Genomic DNA, 13,854 nt, shown 5'->3' on the forward strand with positions numbered 1-13,854 from the left:
GCAAAAATCATAAAAGTCCTTTATTCGCATCGAGCATAGATACCTACAGTTTCTCCTTTGTCACCTCTCTCTCCTCTGTCCCCCTGAAATAAAGATTCACATGACATCATGACCCATGTCGAATCAAAGAGAAAATCCTCATTTCTCTCACCAGATCTCTTCTTTACCTTCTCTCCTGGTCTTCCACTCTCCCCCAGCTCTCCAGCTCTTCCAGGAAAGCCAGGTATTCCTGGCTTGCCAGGCTCTCCAGCAGGCCCCGCTGGTCCCTCTGGTCCTCGTTCACCGATGGCTCTTCCTGGGGGGCCGGTTTGTCCCATGAGCCCTCGCTCACCTTGATCCCCTTTGGCTCCCCTGTCACCCGGTACACCACGAGCACCCTGACGCGAAACAGGACACAAAAAAAGAGGAGGAAGATTTCAGTAGACTGACATCTTTGTAGACATTAAAACAAACTGCTCCATGTGGACTTCTCTGATCTGACTGGAAGTCTCTACACTTACATCTGCACCTGATGGACCTCTCAGCCCAGATTCACCCCGGTCTCCCTTTTCACCCTTCTGTGGCTTTAGCGCCGAAAGAGCCAGCAGTGTGTCTTTCCTGTCCACAACCACCTTCAGGTCAGATGCCTGTGTGAAGGAGAAAAATCCTAAATGGAAAGGCTTCGCACCTTTCAGCAGCAGATGACCGACTGTAACATGCTTCAGACCTCAGTTGAAGGCAGATCATGACAAATTTGTGTTAAAAAAAAACTTTAAAAAAAAAATATACGATGGCTACAGTCTTTTGTGTTCCTGTCCCGAGTCCAGTAACTTAAAGTCTGAAAGTTATTTTAAGATAAGTTTGGCCAGGAATCGTCAAATATGAACACATGCACCTGGGTGTTGCGTCTCCATCAGTCTGAGCCAAAGAGCCAATAAAACCCTTTGTCATCTGACACGGGAGTAAATGCCGAAAAACTAAAAAAAAATGTCAAATTGCTCTCAAAAGCCATACGTGAGTGCAATTGCAGGTTTCCTGACCAGTGTAAAAAGTAGGGCTGGGCAAATATATCGTCAAATAATAGGGAAGTAGATGAGAATATTAAATGAGTGACTCAACATTGCATTAGAATGTGGGGACTAAATCCAGGTGAACCGGTTTGATGATACTTTCAGTTTTATAACAATAACATTTTGACTCTTAATGGTATGGGTATGGCTGAGATTAAGACTGTTAGGATTATTGCATTATTAATGGCGTAAATGGCCTTTCAGTTCTTATCAGCATCACAGATATGTCATTCTATCTGTCTGTCTTTATTTGCTATCCTTGTATTAAAAAGCACAACATGTGAAAATGCATAAATGACAGCAGAGACTAGGAACAGTCCACTTACCAGAATACCGAGGCTTGCCAGAGCTTTTTGTACATCCTGGTCGGTGAAATGCAAACACATTATTAAACAGAAAAGCAGAAGTATAAAAAACACAAACAATTAAGAATTTCATGACATGATACGATTTGCTGCGTACCACTGCAGTCCCAGGTTTACCCGGAGCTCCATCCTCTCCTGGGTCTCCCTACCATTAACAAGAAATCAAAGGTTCAACGCAAAACATGTGAAATCTCGATTTCACACTTTAACGATGTCGGGGGGTGAGTTTGACTTACAGCATCGCCTTTGGTGCCAGCCAGACCTCTATCCCCCTGGGACAAGAGAGAAGGTAAAAATCACCGAGCCAAAGATTATTGATCGAAAGCAAACAGCAAAAACAGCTGCTACTCACCCGAGATCCCAGGGCTCCTGGAATTCCAGGGACCCCCTGAAGGACAGAGAAAAGGCAATAAAAACATCAAGACACTCTGGGAGAGACGCAGCAGCTCACAGCGACTGGTGAGTGAGCGATACTTACAAAAACCAATCATGTGTGTGAAAAATACACAAGTGAATTTCAGGAGAAGCATTGAGACTCACAGGCGTTCCTGGGGGCCCCTGTGGACCTGGGATGGGTGAAGCTGCAGCTCCTTTTACATACACAACCTGAGGGAGAATGCATCAATCAGCAAAAATGTCAATATGTTTGTGTTATTTACAGATGTCTGCGTCACTCGCACCTGTCCAGGAGGACCGACGCTGCCGGGCAATCCAGGATTTCCCGAGGGACCGGCGGGGCCTAAAGGCCCGGCAGGACCACGATCCCCTTTCTGCCCGTCCCGGCCCTGAAAAATCACAAGCAATTACACAACAGAGATTCACTCTAAGACAGAGTCGCTTTCTACTGCACTATAGAGGAAGGTGAACTCTAAACTCAAAGCAGGTGGGTGCTGCCACCCCTCCACTGATGTTCAAGAGATAATTAATGTGAATTTGCACATGAAAACAGCACTGTGACATTTGGCGCCCCTCTGGATTCCTCTCAGAAGTGGCTTCCCTTAAAGGCTAAGCTTGATCATCAAGCTGGCGAATCTATATGGCCGCTTCTAAGAAGCCTATTGATTGAGCAGAGAGTGAGAGTGTGATGTCAAACTCAGAGCAAACTACCGCTGATAAATGGACATTTGAGGGGGTGCACAGAAGAGCGGGAAAGAAAGCTGACAAGGAATGAAGACATGAGCAAAACAGGAGGGAGAGGTGCAACGAGAGTGGGTGCAGCGTAGAAACAAACTATCAATAAAAACGCATTAGAGAGGTAATTATATGAAAGGGGTTTTGTAAAACTGACATCTCTTCCAGCTGCTCCAGCTTCTCCTTTGTCCCCCTGAAAATTAGAAACAGCAGTGTTCAGGTTCCCAGAGGAATCCAGACATAACGAGCACAAACTTCAGAAATAATCCTGCATATTTAAAAACGGCTGCTTGTTTGTAGTCAAATTTTTATGTGTGGCGTGTCATAGAGAAATAAAAGCGGCTCAAAAAGAACGTAGAGATGCCGCATTTTCAAAAGTCTAAACTTTCCTAAAAAGGTTTTCACAAATACACTCATTTCACATTGGTCAGTTCAGATTTCTTCCACTGAGTAACGCTCACAGGGCTAAGTTTCATTCATCCTGCCAGATAATCACAGAGACCGATAAACAGTCACAGACCTTTCTGCCATCTTCACCTGGCACTCCATCCTCGCCCTGTGAGTCGACACAAGATGCATTACACAATGAATAATGGCCAGCCTACTGCAGGACCGCTCAGTTCCACCACTTCAGTGACTCACTAAGGACAACTATTATGTAGGCCCTGTAATAAATATCTGCAGAGCTTTTGATCAGAAGACATCATTCTCAGGTGGTGTTCACTGCACCGTGGCCATCACCAAAGAGACGATAACAGATGTACGCAGAGAGAAAAATAAACCCACAGGTAACTCATAACATTCACACTCTTGCTGAGCAGAATCAGCAGTCACATCAATATTAAAATGAATGAATCTAAACACGAGAAAACTATGTTTAGGACAGTAAGAATTACCATTTTGCCAGGAAGGCCAGGTTTTCCATCTTCACCTGCTTTACCCTGAAAAATATCAACAATCCCCATTTGAGAAAATTATGTCTCAAAAAACATAAAGAGAGTGGAAAGACAATTCAAGGGCGATGGGGAAGGAATTATATCAATCTAAAAGCTTGTGTGCTGTAGAGTGGACTCACAGGTGTCCCTGAATTGCCTGGAGGCCCAACTGGCCCCTGGGGACCCTGCTCGCCTCTGAGTCCTGGTAAACCCTAGCAGAACAGACCAACATATATTTCAGAGAGGATTGTGCAACCTTAGTTTAAGATCGTAACCAAAAGAAAAAAGTAATGTGCAAAAGATAGTCCGTGTTACACCACTCACAGTCTAAACTGTAAGTTTATAGCAGTTCAATGCCTCAACAATCATTATTATGGTCGATATTACATAACAGTCTCCTGTGAAACCGAACTGGCCTGAAGACATCTTTCCCCACAGCTGGGTTATGCAACAGGCCACACGAGTAATGAGAGGATTTCAATATTTCCACAGTGCCCTCTGCAGCATCTACGCCTCAGGTGCACACAGCTTTAAACCAGGGAAGGCGTTCACTTATCAAAGTCTCATTACTAAAGTGAGCGCAACTAAAATTAAAGCATCTGTTTTTAAATCATTTGTGACTAAACAAATCAGAGACCTTTCTTTTTTTTTTTCCTAAAACATCCGTATGATTTCTGGAGAAAGGACACTTACATCTCTCCCAGAGTCTCCCTGTTTCCCAGAGTCACCCTGTAACAGAGATGAAACAAATAGAGCTGACCTGCTATACACATGGGTACATACAACAGCTTTTATCATTTGAACCAATATCAGATACCCTCTGTCCAGGAGGTCCTGGAGCACCTGCTTTACCATCCAGGCCAGGGCGCCCATCTAAGCCAGATGCCCCCCTCTCTCCCTGATTACACAAAGACAGTGAGTTAGAGCATTCATTTATATTGTGCTTGGAGAAAAACAAATCATAAATCTATTTTAATTTTTGCCATGAAGCTCTCTACCAGTCCCTGTTTCCCTACAGCAGTTTATCCTGCAGGAAATCTGCTGTAGGGAACCTGATGGAATGAAAGACGGCGAGACGTGCCGCTCACTGGAAAGAGAATTATCCTTCAAAACTATTTTCTGCCGTCTTAATAAAATGACATGGGCCAGTTGAGCACGGTCGGAGCGGGGACATAAATCAATTGCAAACCTTGTCTCCAGGTGCTCCTCTTTCTCCTGCGTCACCCTGGAAACATTAAAAGTGAAACTAACTCGATTGTGTTTGAGAAGCGATGAAAATAAAAAAAATAAAAAGTAACAGATTTCTACTGTAGTTTTGAGAAGTAAAGAAGAGAGCAAACTCACTCTTGTACCTGCGGGCCCCCGTGGTCCCTCTGGACCCTTTACAGACAGCAGGAAAAGAACATGAAGTCACATCAGTCATGCACAACAAATCCACACAGAATCCACAGGGTCGGGGTGCATACAGGTGTACATAGAGTAGAGTGGAATATCAGATCCCCATGAAAGCATTTGCAATTTGCAAGCATGATGCAAACTCACTCGAAGGCCTGGAGCTCCGGGAGTCCCACCTTCGCCTTTCTGACCTTTGCTGCCATGCTCTCCTGGGTCACCAGCGTCGCCCTGCAGATCACAGTGAGTTTTTTTTTTTTTTAGCTGTGCCACCCCATTAACATTTTATATCAACTCGTGAAATTTGCATAGGATGCTTTATTGCGCATATACACACAAATACACAGAAAGAGAACATACCTTTTCTCCTCCCTCCCCTTTTAGCTGGCCCTGGATATCAGCCTGTTGACAACAAACACAGAAGATCACATAAAGCTCCGTCTCCTCTGCACTATCTATCACAGTTTGATTATAAATAGTTCAGTCAATGGTGAAGAAACATAGCAGAGGCTGAACAAAATCTGCTAAATTGCTTTTGTGTTGTGTTTTTCTGACATAAACATATAGGACAAACGTACCACTTTGCCCGGTGGTCCCTGAGGCCCTTGAAGTCCCTTATAAAGGAGAAGGAAGTGAGGAAGTGTGTGAATCCACTGAGTACAGATTTAAAGATATACGAGCGGTTTGTAAAATTAAAACAGACAGCGTACCTGCTCTCCTTTCTCTCCTCTCGGCCCAGCGGGTCCAGGGCTGCCCTGTGATCGAACACAGATCAATAAAGATGCTGAGAGGCCAACCTTCCTCACCATTTCCTCTCTTATTGCCTCAGCGGAATGGTACGAGAGCATATTGAAAAACTGTCTGTGCAGTGAAACATGAATGTATCTCTTACATTTCGTCCATTTTCTCCTGGGTCTCCCATGTCTCCTTTCTCTCCTGGTCGTCCTGACTGACCAGCAAGTCCCTGAGTGTGGAGTCAATAAGAATGCTAGATGTAACTGGGAAGTTTTAAAGCTTTAATGTGACAGCTAAACTGAAAAAGAAAAAAAGGGCATACCCGCAACCCTCTTTCTCCCGACTTCCCTGGAAGTCCAGATTCTCCCTGATGAAAAAAACAGACAGACACTGACACTGACACCGTCATATCTGCACTTTAACTGTTATGACAAAATGCTTTTTTTTTTTTTTTGCTGTAAAATATGCACGATGAGAATCACATCACTTAAAATCACTTGAGCAAACTAGATGGGGAAATGGACAGTATTTGAGAAAACAGATCATACTCACAGGTGTGCCCTCATCTCCCTTCTCTCCTTTCTCTCCCTGTAAAAAAAGGCTTTAATTCAGAAATGGGAACATACACACAGGAGAAGAAAAAAAAGCAGCACACATGCCGTCGGTGCTGAAAGGCATTTTGCTTTTACCTCAAATCTATCATCATAAGAAAGAGATGCATGGTGGAAAGAATACAAGAGTTTAACAGGCCGTCATCTTCTTATTCCAACACAGACAGCAACATGCAATAACAAAGACTGCTTAGCTAAGCTTAATGCAAAAAATGATCTGTACAATGTCAATATGAGCTACTTCCACAGTTTAGGGGCTCTGAGAGCAAAGATATCTATTTATCTATCTATCTATCTACCTATGGTGCAAAAGATTGTATGACTAAAATTGCTTGCTTGTCTGCATAGTCCAAATCAGACTGGAGAGTAGAAAGACCAAATACTGTACACCACTCAGACCTCTTTTCCAGGGAGACCAGACTTTCCTGGGGTTCCTGGGCGCCCGCTCACTCCCCTCTCTCCTGCTTCACCTGGGTCTCCCTAACAAACAGTAGAGATCTCTAGTTGAACAATCAAACGCACACAAACAATAAATAAATGCTAAAAAAGGCAACGCAGGCTCCTCACCTTGTCACCCAGTCGCCCACTAATACCTGGAAGTCCCTGAAGGAAAAGCACATGTTTTATACGTTCGTTATTTGAGGGGTTTGGGGCCATGATTCAAGCTGTTTTCACTCAGGCTCTGGACTCCTGAAAAGTTCCAGAGAAGTTCTGGAGAGGTGGCATGGGAGGACACAGACTTCTCTGGACCAGACTGCCTGAACGTCTCCGGTGCTCAGGTGTCACAAAGGAATTTTTCGCAAATAAACAATGTTAAAGACAGGAATTTATCACAGCAGCTGTAAACATAAAGTTTATCGTGAAGGATGGCAGCGTTGACTCTGAAACATATGCTGCTACAGGCCTACACTGCTGGGACGCTTCCCATAATGCACTGAGCACCTTTCCTGAATCTATTCCCATTACTCTTAATGTACATATGACATCGTTTTATTGTGTTTCTCTTTCTCACCAGGGATTCCTGGCCTTATGTTGTAGCGCTTGTTGCTTCTTCTTTTCTCTCCTTTCAACCTCAAACCAGTTTAGGCAGGACTAAAGGATCTAAGGGAAGTTTCAATGCTATCTGTTGGTCTCCTTGGCTGGGCAACGTTTAAAAAAATGTCATTCTATGACTTGAATTAAATCTTATTTGAATAATTTGAATAATTTCACTTGATGTTATTGGATTATAAATGGCTTGAATTGGACTGTATATTCAAAGTGCCTTGAAATTATATATATTGCTGCTATATAAATAAAACTGAATTGAATTTATTTGAAACATTGTGACTGTGCCATTTGTAGTCGTGCAACTCACTCGCTCTCCTGGCTCTCCTTTAGCTCCACCAGATTCTGACCCTCCTAGACCCGGAGGCCCCTTGTAAATTGACAAAAAAAATAAATCATTTGGATGCAAACAGAATTTTTCTGCCATGTTATTCCAAAGCTTGATTCCATTCAGCAGTTGCTCACTCACTCTCTCTCCTCTTTGTCCCGACTCTCCCTTCTCTCCCCTCACACCGTCTACCCCGGGGACTCCTTGTTGCCCCTGCGGGAGGAGCAGCAAAGAGGTAAACCCGAACACTCCCAGGTGGCTTCACTAAAACGTTGCGTAACAAAGTGAGTTTTATATCTTACCTGCTCTCCTTTCTTTCCTGGTAAACTTGTAGCCTGGGTGATTTACATATAAGAAGGAAGACTCATCATCATATGCAAAAAACACCATGGACATAAAGCAAATATCCAAAATAAAAAGGAGAGATAAAAAAAACTCATATCTGAGTGCTCACACTTCTGCCTGGCTCCCCTCGTGCACCTTCATTTCCCTGGAAACAGAAATGTTCACTTGTTCTTTGATCTTTGGTTGGAAAATTCATTAAACGAGATTATGAAACATTCAATGATGGAATCACGTTCCTCTTGACCTGATGCTTCTCGTAAGATTGTGCTTAATTCAATCAGTCTTACCTTTTCTCCTGTTGGACCGCTGGGTCCTGGTAAACCCTGGCAACAAATGAAAACACTCATTTATATTTTTCTATTCACATACATATATACATATATATATACTCTTTGTTCCCAATGCGCACCAGGAAACAAATAGGCCCACAAATGTCACTTGGCATTAATACACCGCAGTCTGCCACTCACCCTCAACCCAGGCGCTCCCAGGTTCCCTGGCTTCCCCGGGTCCCCCTGAGAAGACAACGTCATTCAAAAACTACCCAAATCCCCTTTCCAACAAAAGATGCCAACAGTTAAAAGCTTCACTGCTGTACTCACCCTCTCCCCGGTCTCACCAACCAATCCTCTCTCCCCCTACAAGGACACCAAAGTTCAAATTCATCTCAAACTTTCAAAGTGAAACTTCTCTGCTTGATCGGCGACTGTTCCAGGTTTATTTGAGCAAAATAAGAAGAAAAAATCCCCACTTTTGACTGACTGTCAACTGTAGCTTGTACTCATGGAAGAAAGGTGAGGTCATTAAGAAACTGATGTTGGCATCTAAAGTGCAACGTGTACAATGTACAAAATGTAACTGAAAAACTGAATGAGGGATTTTCAAATGAGCTAACCATATAACGCTTTGAAAATGATACAAATACAATATATCAAATGCAGGAACTAAGACATTGTTCTTTTAAAATTGATACCAGCTGTTTGTTTAAAAAAAAAAAAAAAGTTGAATTAGGTGAAACTAAATATTTGAGTACTTGTAGAGGTAAAAGATAGTCGGTAAAACGGATTAGGTTCATTATTAACACGAGCAAAATGTTTACACAAATGAAGAGCATCTCAAACTTCGATGAACAAGTTCTATAAGCATTGCTGGTTTCTTTGAATCTAAGAACATTTAATGTTTAATGATGTAGAAAAGGAAAAAAAACAGCCCCCATTCGGTTTGTTATTTGTACCAAGCAGAAACGCCGGCATGTGTAATATTATGGGACAGCATTGGTGCCCCATGGCAAGGGTCACTTCAACAGTTGACATCATTGTGGCTGAATGACACAGCCAAGTCAGGGACCCAGACAGTCTTTCTCAGGGAAGGCCTTGATTATTTCAGCAAGAAAATGTCAAACCACAATCTGCACATATTGCAACATCATGACTTCGGGGTAACAGCTAAACTGGCTTGTTCAGTCACTCACTGAAAACTACTTGATCCAGTAAATATAAAAAAATTCAGTTTTAATATTTGACATGTTGTCCCTCTACTAATTAAATAGGATAATCAGTATTATGTTATTATGTTATTATTGGTTTAGCAAAATATATGTAACATTAATTACATAGAGGGTGTATAGGATTTGCAATTCACTGATTTATGTTGTTTACTGTGTCTCAACTTCTTTAAAAGAAAAAGGATTGAAAGTTTCTAAATTATTCAAACGTAAACATGCTTCAGTTGTTCGATAGAACAAATTTACAGCATTCAGGTCCTCTTAGCACACATATAAAAACAATAACTTTGGGGGAAAAAAGGGCTGCGCACAATTTTTGACGAAACTCTCTCACAACAAGATGTCTACCTCATCAAAGGAGTAAATATATCCCGCAGCCAGCATAACAGCTTTCAGCTCGTGTTGGAACACGAGCCTCTGCCCCATATTGTCATTGGACTGAGATATAATGAGGGCCTAATGTGTCTCCACCCTTTTCAAACCAACTTTGTTAAAGCTTTTTACGAAATTATAGAAGCTGACTCAGACAGTTAATACCACTGTTTGGCATTTTCATTTCCTTTTTTATTATTCATCTTCCCTCTGGAAAAAGTGACAACTAAACCCGGTTGCTGTGTGATTATGGACCACAGTCATTGTGCCACGTGAGCATGCACACACATTCACAGACAGGTACGTACTTGGCTCAGTCTCATATCATGTGACTCACCCTGTCTCCCTGTGATCCAGGCTCACCCGGCGATCCTCGGTCGCCCTGTCCAGAGTAAAGATGGTTCATAGATGTTCAATATTCTTTTTGCACCTTACAACAGAAATTACTTCTATTAGCGTTATCTTACCTTGCCGCCAATTTCCCCTGCAGGCCCACGGGGACCCTGAAAAACATGAGAAAAATGCTTAAAACCGAAAATGAGCAATTCCACTGAGGCAGTTAAAGTCTTGATTTTGCTTAATCCGGTGTCTTAGTTAATTAGCAGGAAATAAAAAAAGAGATTGTTTCACTTGAGTTCTAAAAAAAATTGGCCTGGGATGAAGAAAGAACTGATTAAGCTGTGAGTAATACCTCCGTGTTTCCATTTATTTGCTAACAATTCTTGAATTGTGATGCAGAGGAGCATATCAAATAAATTGGCAACTGTGCATTTATCCATTTGGGTCACAACTTTTATGACCTGAAGTATTGTTTTACTCTATACTGAATTGGTTGTTTAACTATTTTATGGCGAATCTGATATTTATTGTGCGAGTGCTGATGGTTGTCAACCACAGATGCACAAATCAACTTTATGAGATTCCTCCAAAAACTGATGTCTTCTTCCCTTATATGTGGCACCGCTACATCGTGAAATCTAGTTGGGCACAAAACCGTTTCTGCACTCTGTAAGACGGGATGATCGTCTACCACTGATCCAGATGGAGATCATTTTTTAAATAGGTTTTGGATTGTGCAGCCTTAACTGATGCGAGTCCTATCATTGCTTTCTGGGATTTGCTGGAAAAAAAGACAGATTTATCATCACACTGTATCATCAGCAATCCTGTTCAAACTGTCTTCAGGCTGACCTACCCTGTCCCCAGACTCTCCTTGCTTTCCTGGAGGTCCTGGCAACCCAACAGCACCATCCCCCTGAAAAACAAAAGACAAGTCATGTCTTTAAAATAAACACTTCACATTGCTAGAGCACTCAGAAGCTGAATCAATCTGCAGCTACCTTGTCTCCCTTCCTGCCCTCTGGTCCTGTAAGCCCTCGCGGACCTTGAGCCCCCGGAGGCCCCGGATTACCCTGATAGTAAAAAAGAAGCAATTAGTAAATGCAAAATATTACTTCTTTGCATATAAAGTTCACCTGCTAACTTAACATGTCAGCACATTCTGAGTGATTGACAGTGCTTACAGGGGAGCCCTTCTCGCCCCTCACAGCCACCCCGCTGCCTACTCCCGGAGGGCCCTGTCAGTGAAGAGAGATAACAACTGAGAATCGTTATGTATGTGTCCCGTTTCGGATATTTCTGCAGTGAGAGGTCATGTTTCTGATGGTGTGACTCACGCTCTCTCCTGGGCTGCCCTTATCTCCCTGTGGGAAAAGGAAAGGGAGTGATATATTGTGATTAAAGAGCAAGAGGAAATAGAAAAAAACACTGTCTTTAGGAAAAAATACAACTCCGTCACAACCAGCCCCAGAGACAAAAATGCATCATGTGTGAACATAGACGCCCATACGTTGGTTCATATGCAAACAACCCACCTCTCTACTTTTCATATACAATAGTGTCTCACTGTTACCCATGAAGAGTCTTAAGTCTCCAGGTCACTTCAGGTCTTTATGGGTTGAAGTAAATGAAAAACAATGACAACACTGAGCCAAGGAGAAAACAAGATTATACAAATATCTGCCAGAACTTCAGAACCACAGGCATAATTCTATGTAGGTCCCCATTGTGCTGCCAACACAGCGCCGACCCAGTGGGACCTCTGTGGTAGTGATAGATGGGCCATTTTGAGATAATTGACAATGATTATTTCAGAAGGGCAATAAATAGAGATATGTCTGCAAAGATATGTCTTGCAGTGATCTGTAAAAGCTGATGTCCCTTTTATTTGAAACATAAACCCACACTAAACATTGAGTGCAGAACAGACCTCCCGACACAAACACAGAATATGCAGACAGAGTCTTTTCAACTAATGTTTTAAGTCTAAAAAAAAAAAGCAATATCTCAACCACACATATAATGGTGGCCACCAGCAGCATTGCTCTGATAAAGTCATTTGTAAATGCTTTATCAGCGTTTCACTAAAATGTTTTTATTCTGCAAACAAGACACAGAAACACATTGAAAATGCTGCAGTACTAGTAGTGTGGGAAAGAGAGTAAATACTAAAATGAACTGTGTGAGTTTTAAGAGAAACTGCCACGTAATGCGTGAACTAGAAATGTCATCAGTATCTGTCTCAGCAACTAAATACCAGAACAACTGTTTTTTCGCTGACTCGGAGGTCCTCAAAAAGGTGGACGTTAGACATTAGATAAAATCAACATATTTACCCAGAGACAGTAAAGAGTAGGAATCTACATCCACGACCAATCTATTTTCATCATCATATTTTGTTGTTGTGTTTTCTGAGCATAACATTTCTTGATCCTTTAAAATTAGCCACATCCATTAGAAATGACATTGCATAACAGAAATGATGAAGAAGAATTGATTTTCTGGCACAAACAAGAGCCTCAGGGGCTGAGTCTTCACAGAAGGATTGGTGGCTCAATGCTACCACCATGTGCATGATTCTGACAACAACAGTTTCATCTTAAAAACCACACTGACAGTCTGCTCGAGTACAATGAAAGCACTGACATACCGCTTCACGAATCACTCAGAAAGCTCTTCTGACCAGTGTGGTTCAGTGTGGTTCAGTGTGACCAGCGTCCGCTCAAGTTAACACCATAATGTTGACTCCACATATATGTACTTACTGCCTCCATCTCAAACAGCCAACGACTCCAACTGCCCATTCAAGTATACAATGTTCTCACGTGCATGTCATTTCTTTATGCAGTATTTGAGGACATGTAAGCTCACATAAGAGACATTCATGCGTTCAAATAAAAATCTTGCCTTCTGTGTAGATTTGAAAAACTTCTTCTTGAACATGCAGGTGAGATCATTACTGATATACTGTTAATGCCTTTCATTTACAAAGAAGTGAGGGAGGCCAACCTTGATGGAAAGCCCTGGTGTTCCTGGTATCCCTGGGCGACCATCCTGACCTGGTGTCCCTGGAACTCCAGGGGTCCCTTTCGCCCCGTCGCTGCCCGCTCGACCTGGAGTACCCTTGATACAAGACGCAAAATAATGATGATTGTTCCGTAAATACAACCATGACGTTTTCACAACCCCATTGGACCCTTCTGTTGCAGACAGACATCATGTAACGTTAAGAGTGTGGAAGGTTTGAGTGAGACATCTACAATCACAGAGACCATTTAAAACACATTACAGAACACTGGAAATGTCTCTTGTTATCACTTTCTGACCATTTGTATCTAGACAGTGAGACTCTTGTTCACTGCTTACCGGTATTCCTGAGATGCCTGGTTCTCCCTTCCTCCCTGGAAGACCCCCGCCAGATATAGTTGAACCTGGTTCACCCTGCATCATCGGAAAAATGCACAAAGCTCAGACACAAATAACTTTATTCTCTGTCTCTTTCGAGTCAGCACAAAAACTGTCCTAAACAAACAATTGTATAGAGGATTTGAGAAATAGTCGAGTGTTTTAACTCACCCTTTCACCTTTATCACCCTTCGACCCTGATGGACCTGATCCTCCTGGGTCACCCTAAAATAAGAGAAAAAAAACAAAAAGCAGCACTATTCAGACATCCACGAGACAAGTCCGCAAGTCATGAG

The 13,854-nt window shown here is 42.4% G+C and overlaps 1 protein-coding gene across 1 annotated transcript in view; it reads right to left on the bottom strand.

The window, feature by feature from the left end:
- Positions 1 to 13,854, bottom strand: part of col7a1 (collagen, type VII, alpha 1) — a 64,265-nt gene that overhangs the window by 28,014 nt on the left and 22,397 nt on the right. The window contains exons 34-75 of the mRNA XM_075459984.1: positions 13,730 to 13,783; positions 13,520 to 13,594; positions 13,163 to 13,276; positions 11,491 to 11,517; positions 11,338 to 11,391; positions 11,155 to 11,226; positions 11,010 to 11,069; positions 10,282 to 10,317; positions 10,152 to 10,196; positions 8,541 to 8,576; positions 8,409 to 8,453; positions 8,226 to 8,261; positions 8,048 to 8,083; positions 7,896 to 7,928; positions 7,735 to 7,806; positions 7,576 to 7,635; positions 6,786 to 6,821; positions 6,618 to 6,698; positions 6,160 to 6,195; positions 5,930 to 5,974; positions 5,765 to 5,836; positions 5,583 to 5,627; positions 5,451 to 5,486; positions 5,233 to 5,274; positions 5,023 to 5,103; positions 4,825 to 4,860; positions 4,670 to 4,705; positions 4,298 to 4,378; positions 4,174 to 4,209; positions 3,621 to 3,692; positions 3,442 to 3,486; positions 3,066 to 3,101; positions 2,703 to 2,738; positions 2,095 to 2,199; positions 1,955 to 2,020; positions 1,767 to 1,802; positions 1,651 to 1,686; positions 1,512 to 1,559; positions 1,376 to 1,411; positions 501 to 626; positions 168 to 377; positions 48 to 83 (exon numbers count right to left, since the gene is read on the bottom strand). Of these exons, the coding sequence (XP_075316099.1) occupies positions 48 to 83; positions 168 to 377; positions 501 to 626; positions 1,376 to 1,411; positions 1,512 to 1,559; positions 1,651 to 1,686; positions 1,767 to 1,802; positions 1,955 to 2,020; positions 2,095 to 2,199; positions 2,703 to 2,738; positions 3,066 to 3,101; positions 3,442 to 3,486; positions 3,621 to 3,692; positions 4,174 to 4,209; positions 4,298 to 4,378; positions 4,670 to 4,705; positions 4,825 to 4,860; positions 5,023 to 5,103; positions 5,233 to 5,274; positions 5,451 to 5,486; positions 5,583 to 5,627; positions 5,765 to 5,836; positions 5,930 to 5,974; positions 6,160 to 6,195; positions 6,618 to 6,698; positions 6,786 to 6,821; positions 7,576 to 7,635; positions 7,735 to 7,806; positions 7,896 to 7,928; positions 8,048 to 8,083; positions 8,226 to 8,261; positions 8,409 to 8,453; positions 8,541 to 8,576; positions 10,152 to 10,196; positions 10,282 to 10,317; positions 11,010 to 11,069; positions 11,155 to 11,226; positions 11,338 to 11,391; positions 11,491 to 11,517; positions 13,163 to 13,276; positions 13,520 to 13,594; positions 13,730 to 13,783 (2,406 nt within the window). The remainder of the gene's footprint in view (positions 1 to 47; positions 84 to 167; positions 378 to 500; positions 627 to 1,375; positions 1,412 to 1,511; positions 1,560 to 1,650; positions 1,687 to 1,766; positions 1,803 to 1,954; positions 2,021 to 2,094; positions 2,200 to 2,702; positions 2,739 to 3,065; positions 3,102 to 3,441; positions 3,487 to 3,620; positions 3,693 to 4,173; positions 4,210 to 4,297; positions 4,379 to 4,669; positions 4,706 to 4,824; positions 4,861 to 5,022; positions 5,104 to 5,232; positions 5,275 to 5,450; positions 5,487 to 5,582; positions 5,628 to 5,764; positions 5,837 to 5,929; positions 5,975 to 6,159; positions 6,196 to 6,617; positions 6,699 to 6,785; positions 6,822 to 7,575; positions 7,636 to 7,734; positions 7,807 to 7,895; positions 7,929 to 8,047; positions 8,084 to 8,225; positions 8,262 to 8,408; positions 8,454 to 8,540; positions 8,577 to 10,151; positions 10,197 to 10,281; positions 10,318 to 11,009; positions 11,070 to 11,154; positions 11,227 to 11,337; positions 11,392 to 11,490; positions 11,518 to 13,162; positions 13,277 to 13,519; positions 13,595 to 13,729; positions 13,784 to 13,854) is intronic.

Source organism: Odontesthes bonariensis, chromosome 3, assembly GCF_027942865.1.
Source record: "Odontesthes bonariensis isolate fOdoBon6 chromosome 3, fOdoBon6.hap1, whole genome shotgun sequence".
NCBI classification, from domain to species: domain Eukaryota; kingdom Metazoa; phylum Chordata; class Actinopteri; order Atheriniformes; family Atherinopsidae; genus Odontesthes; species Odontesthes bonariensis.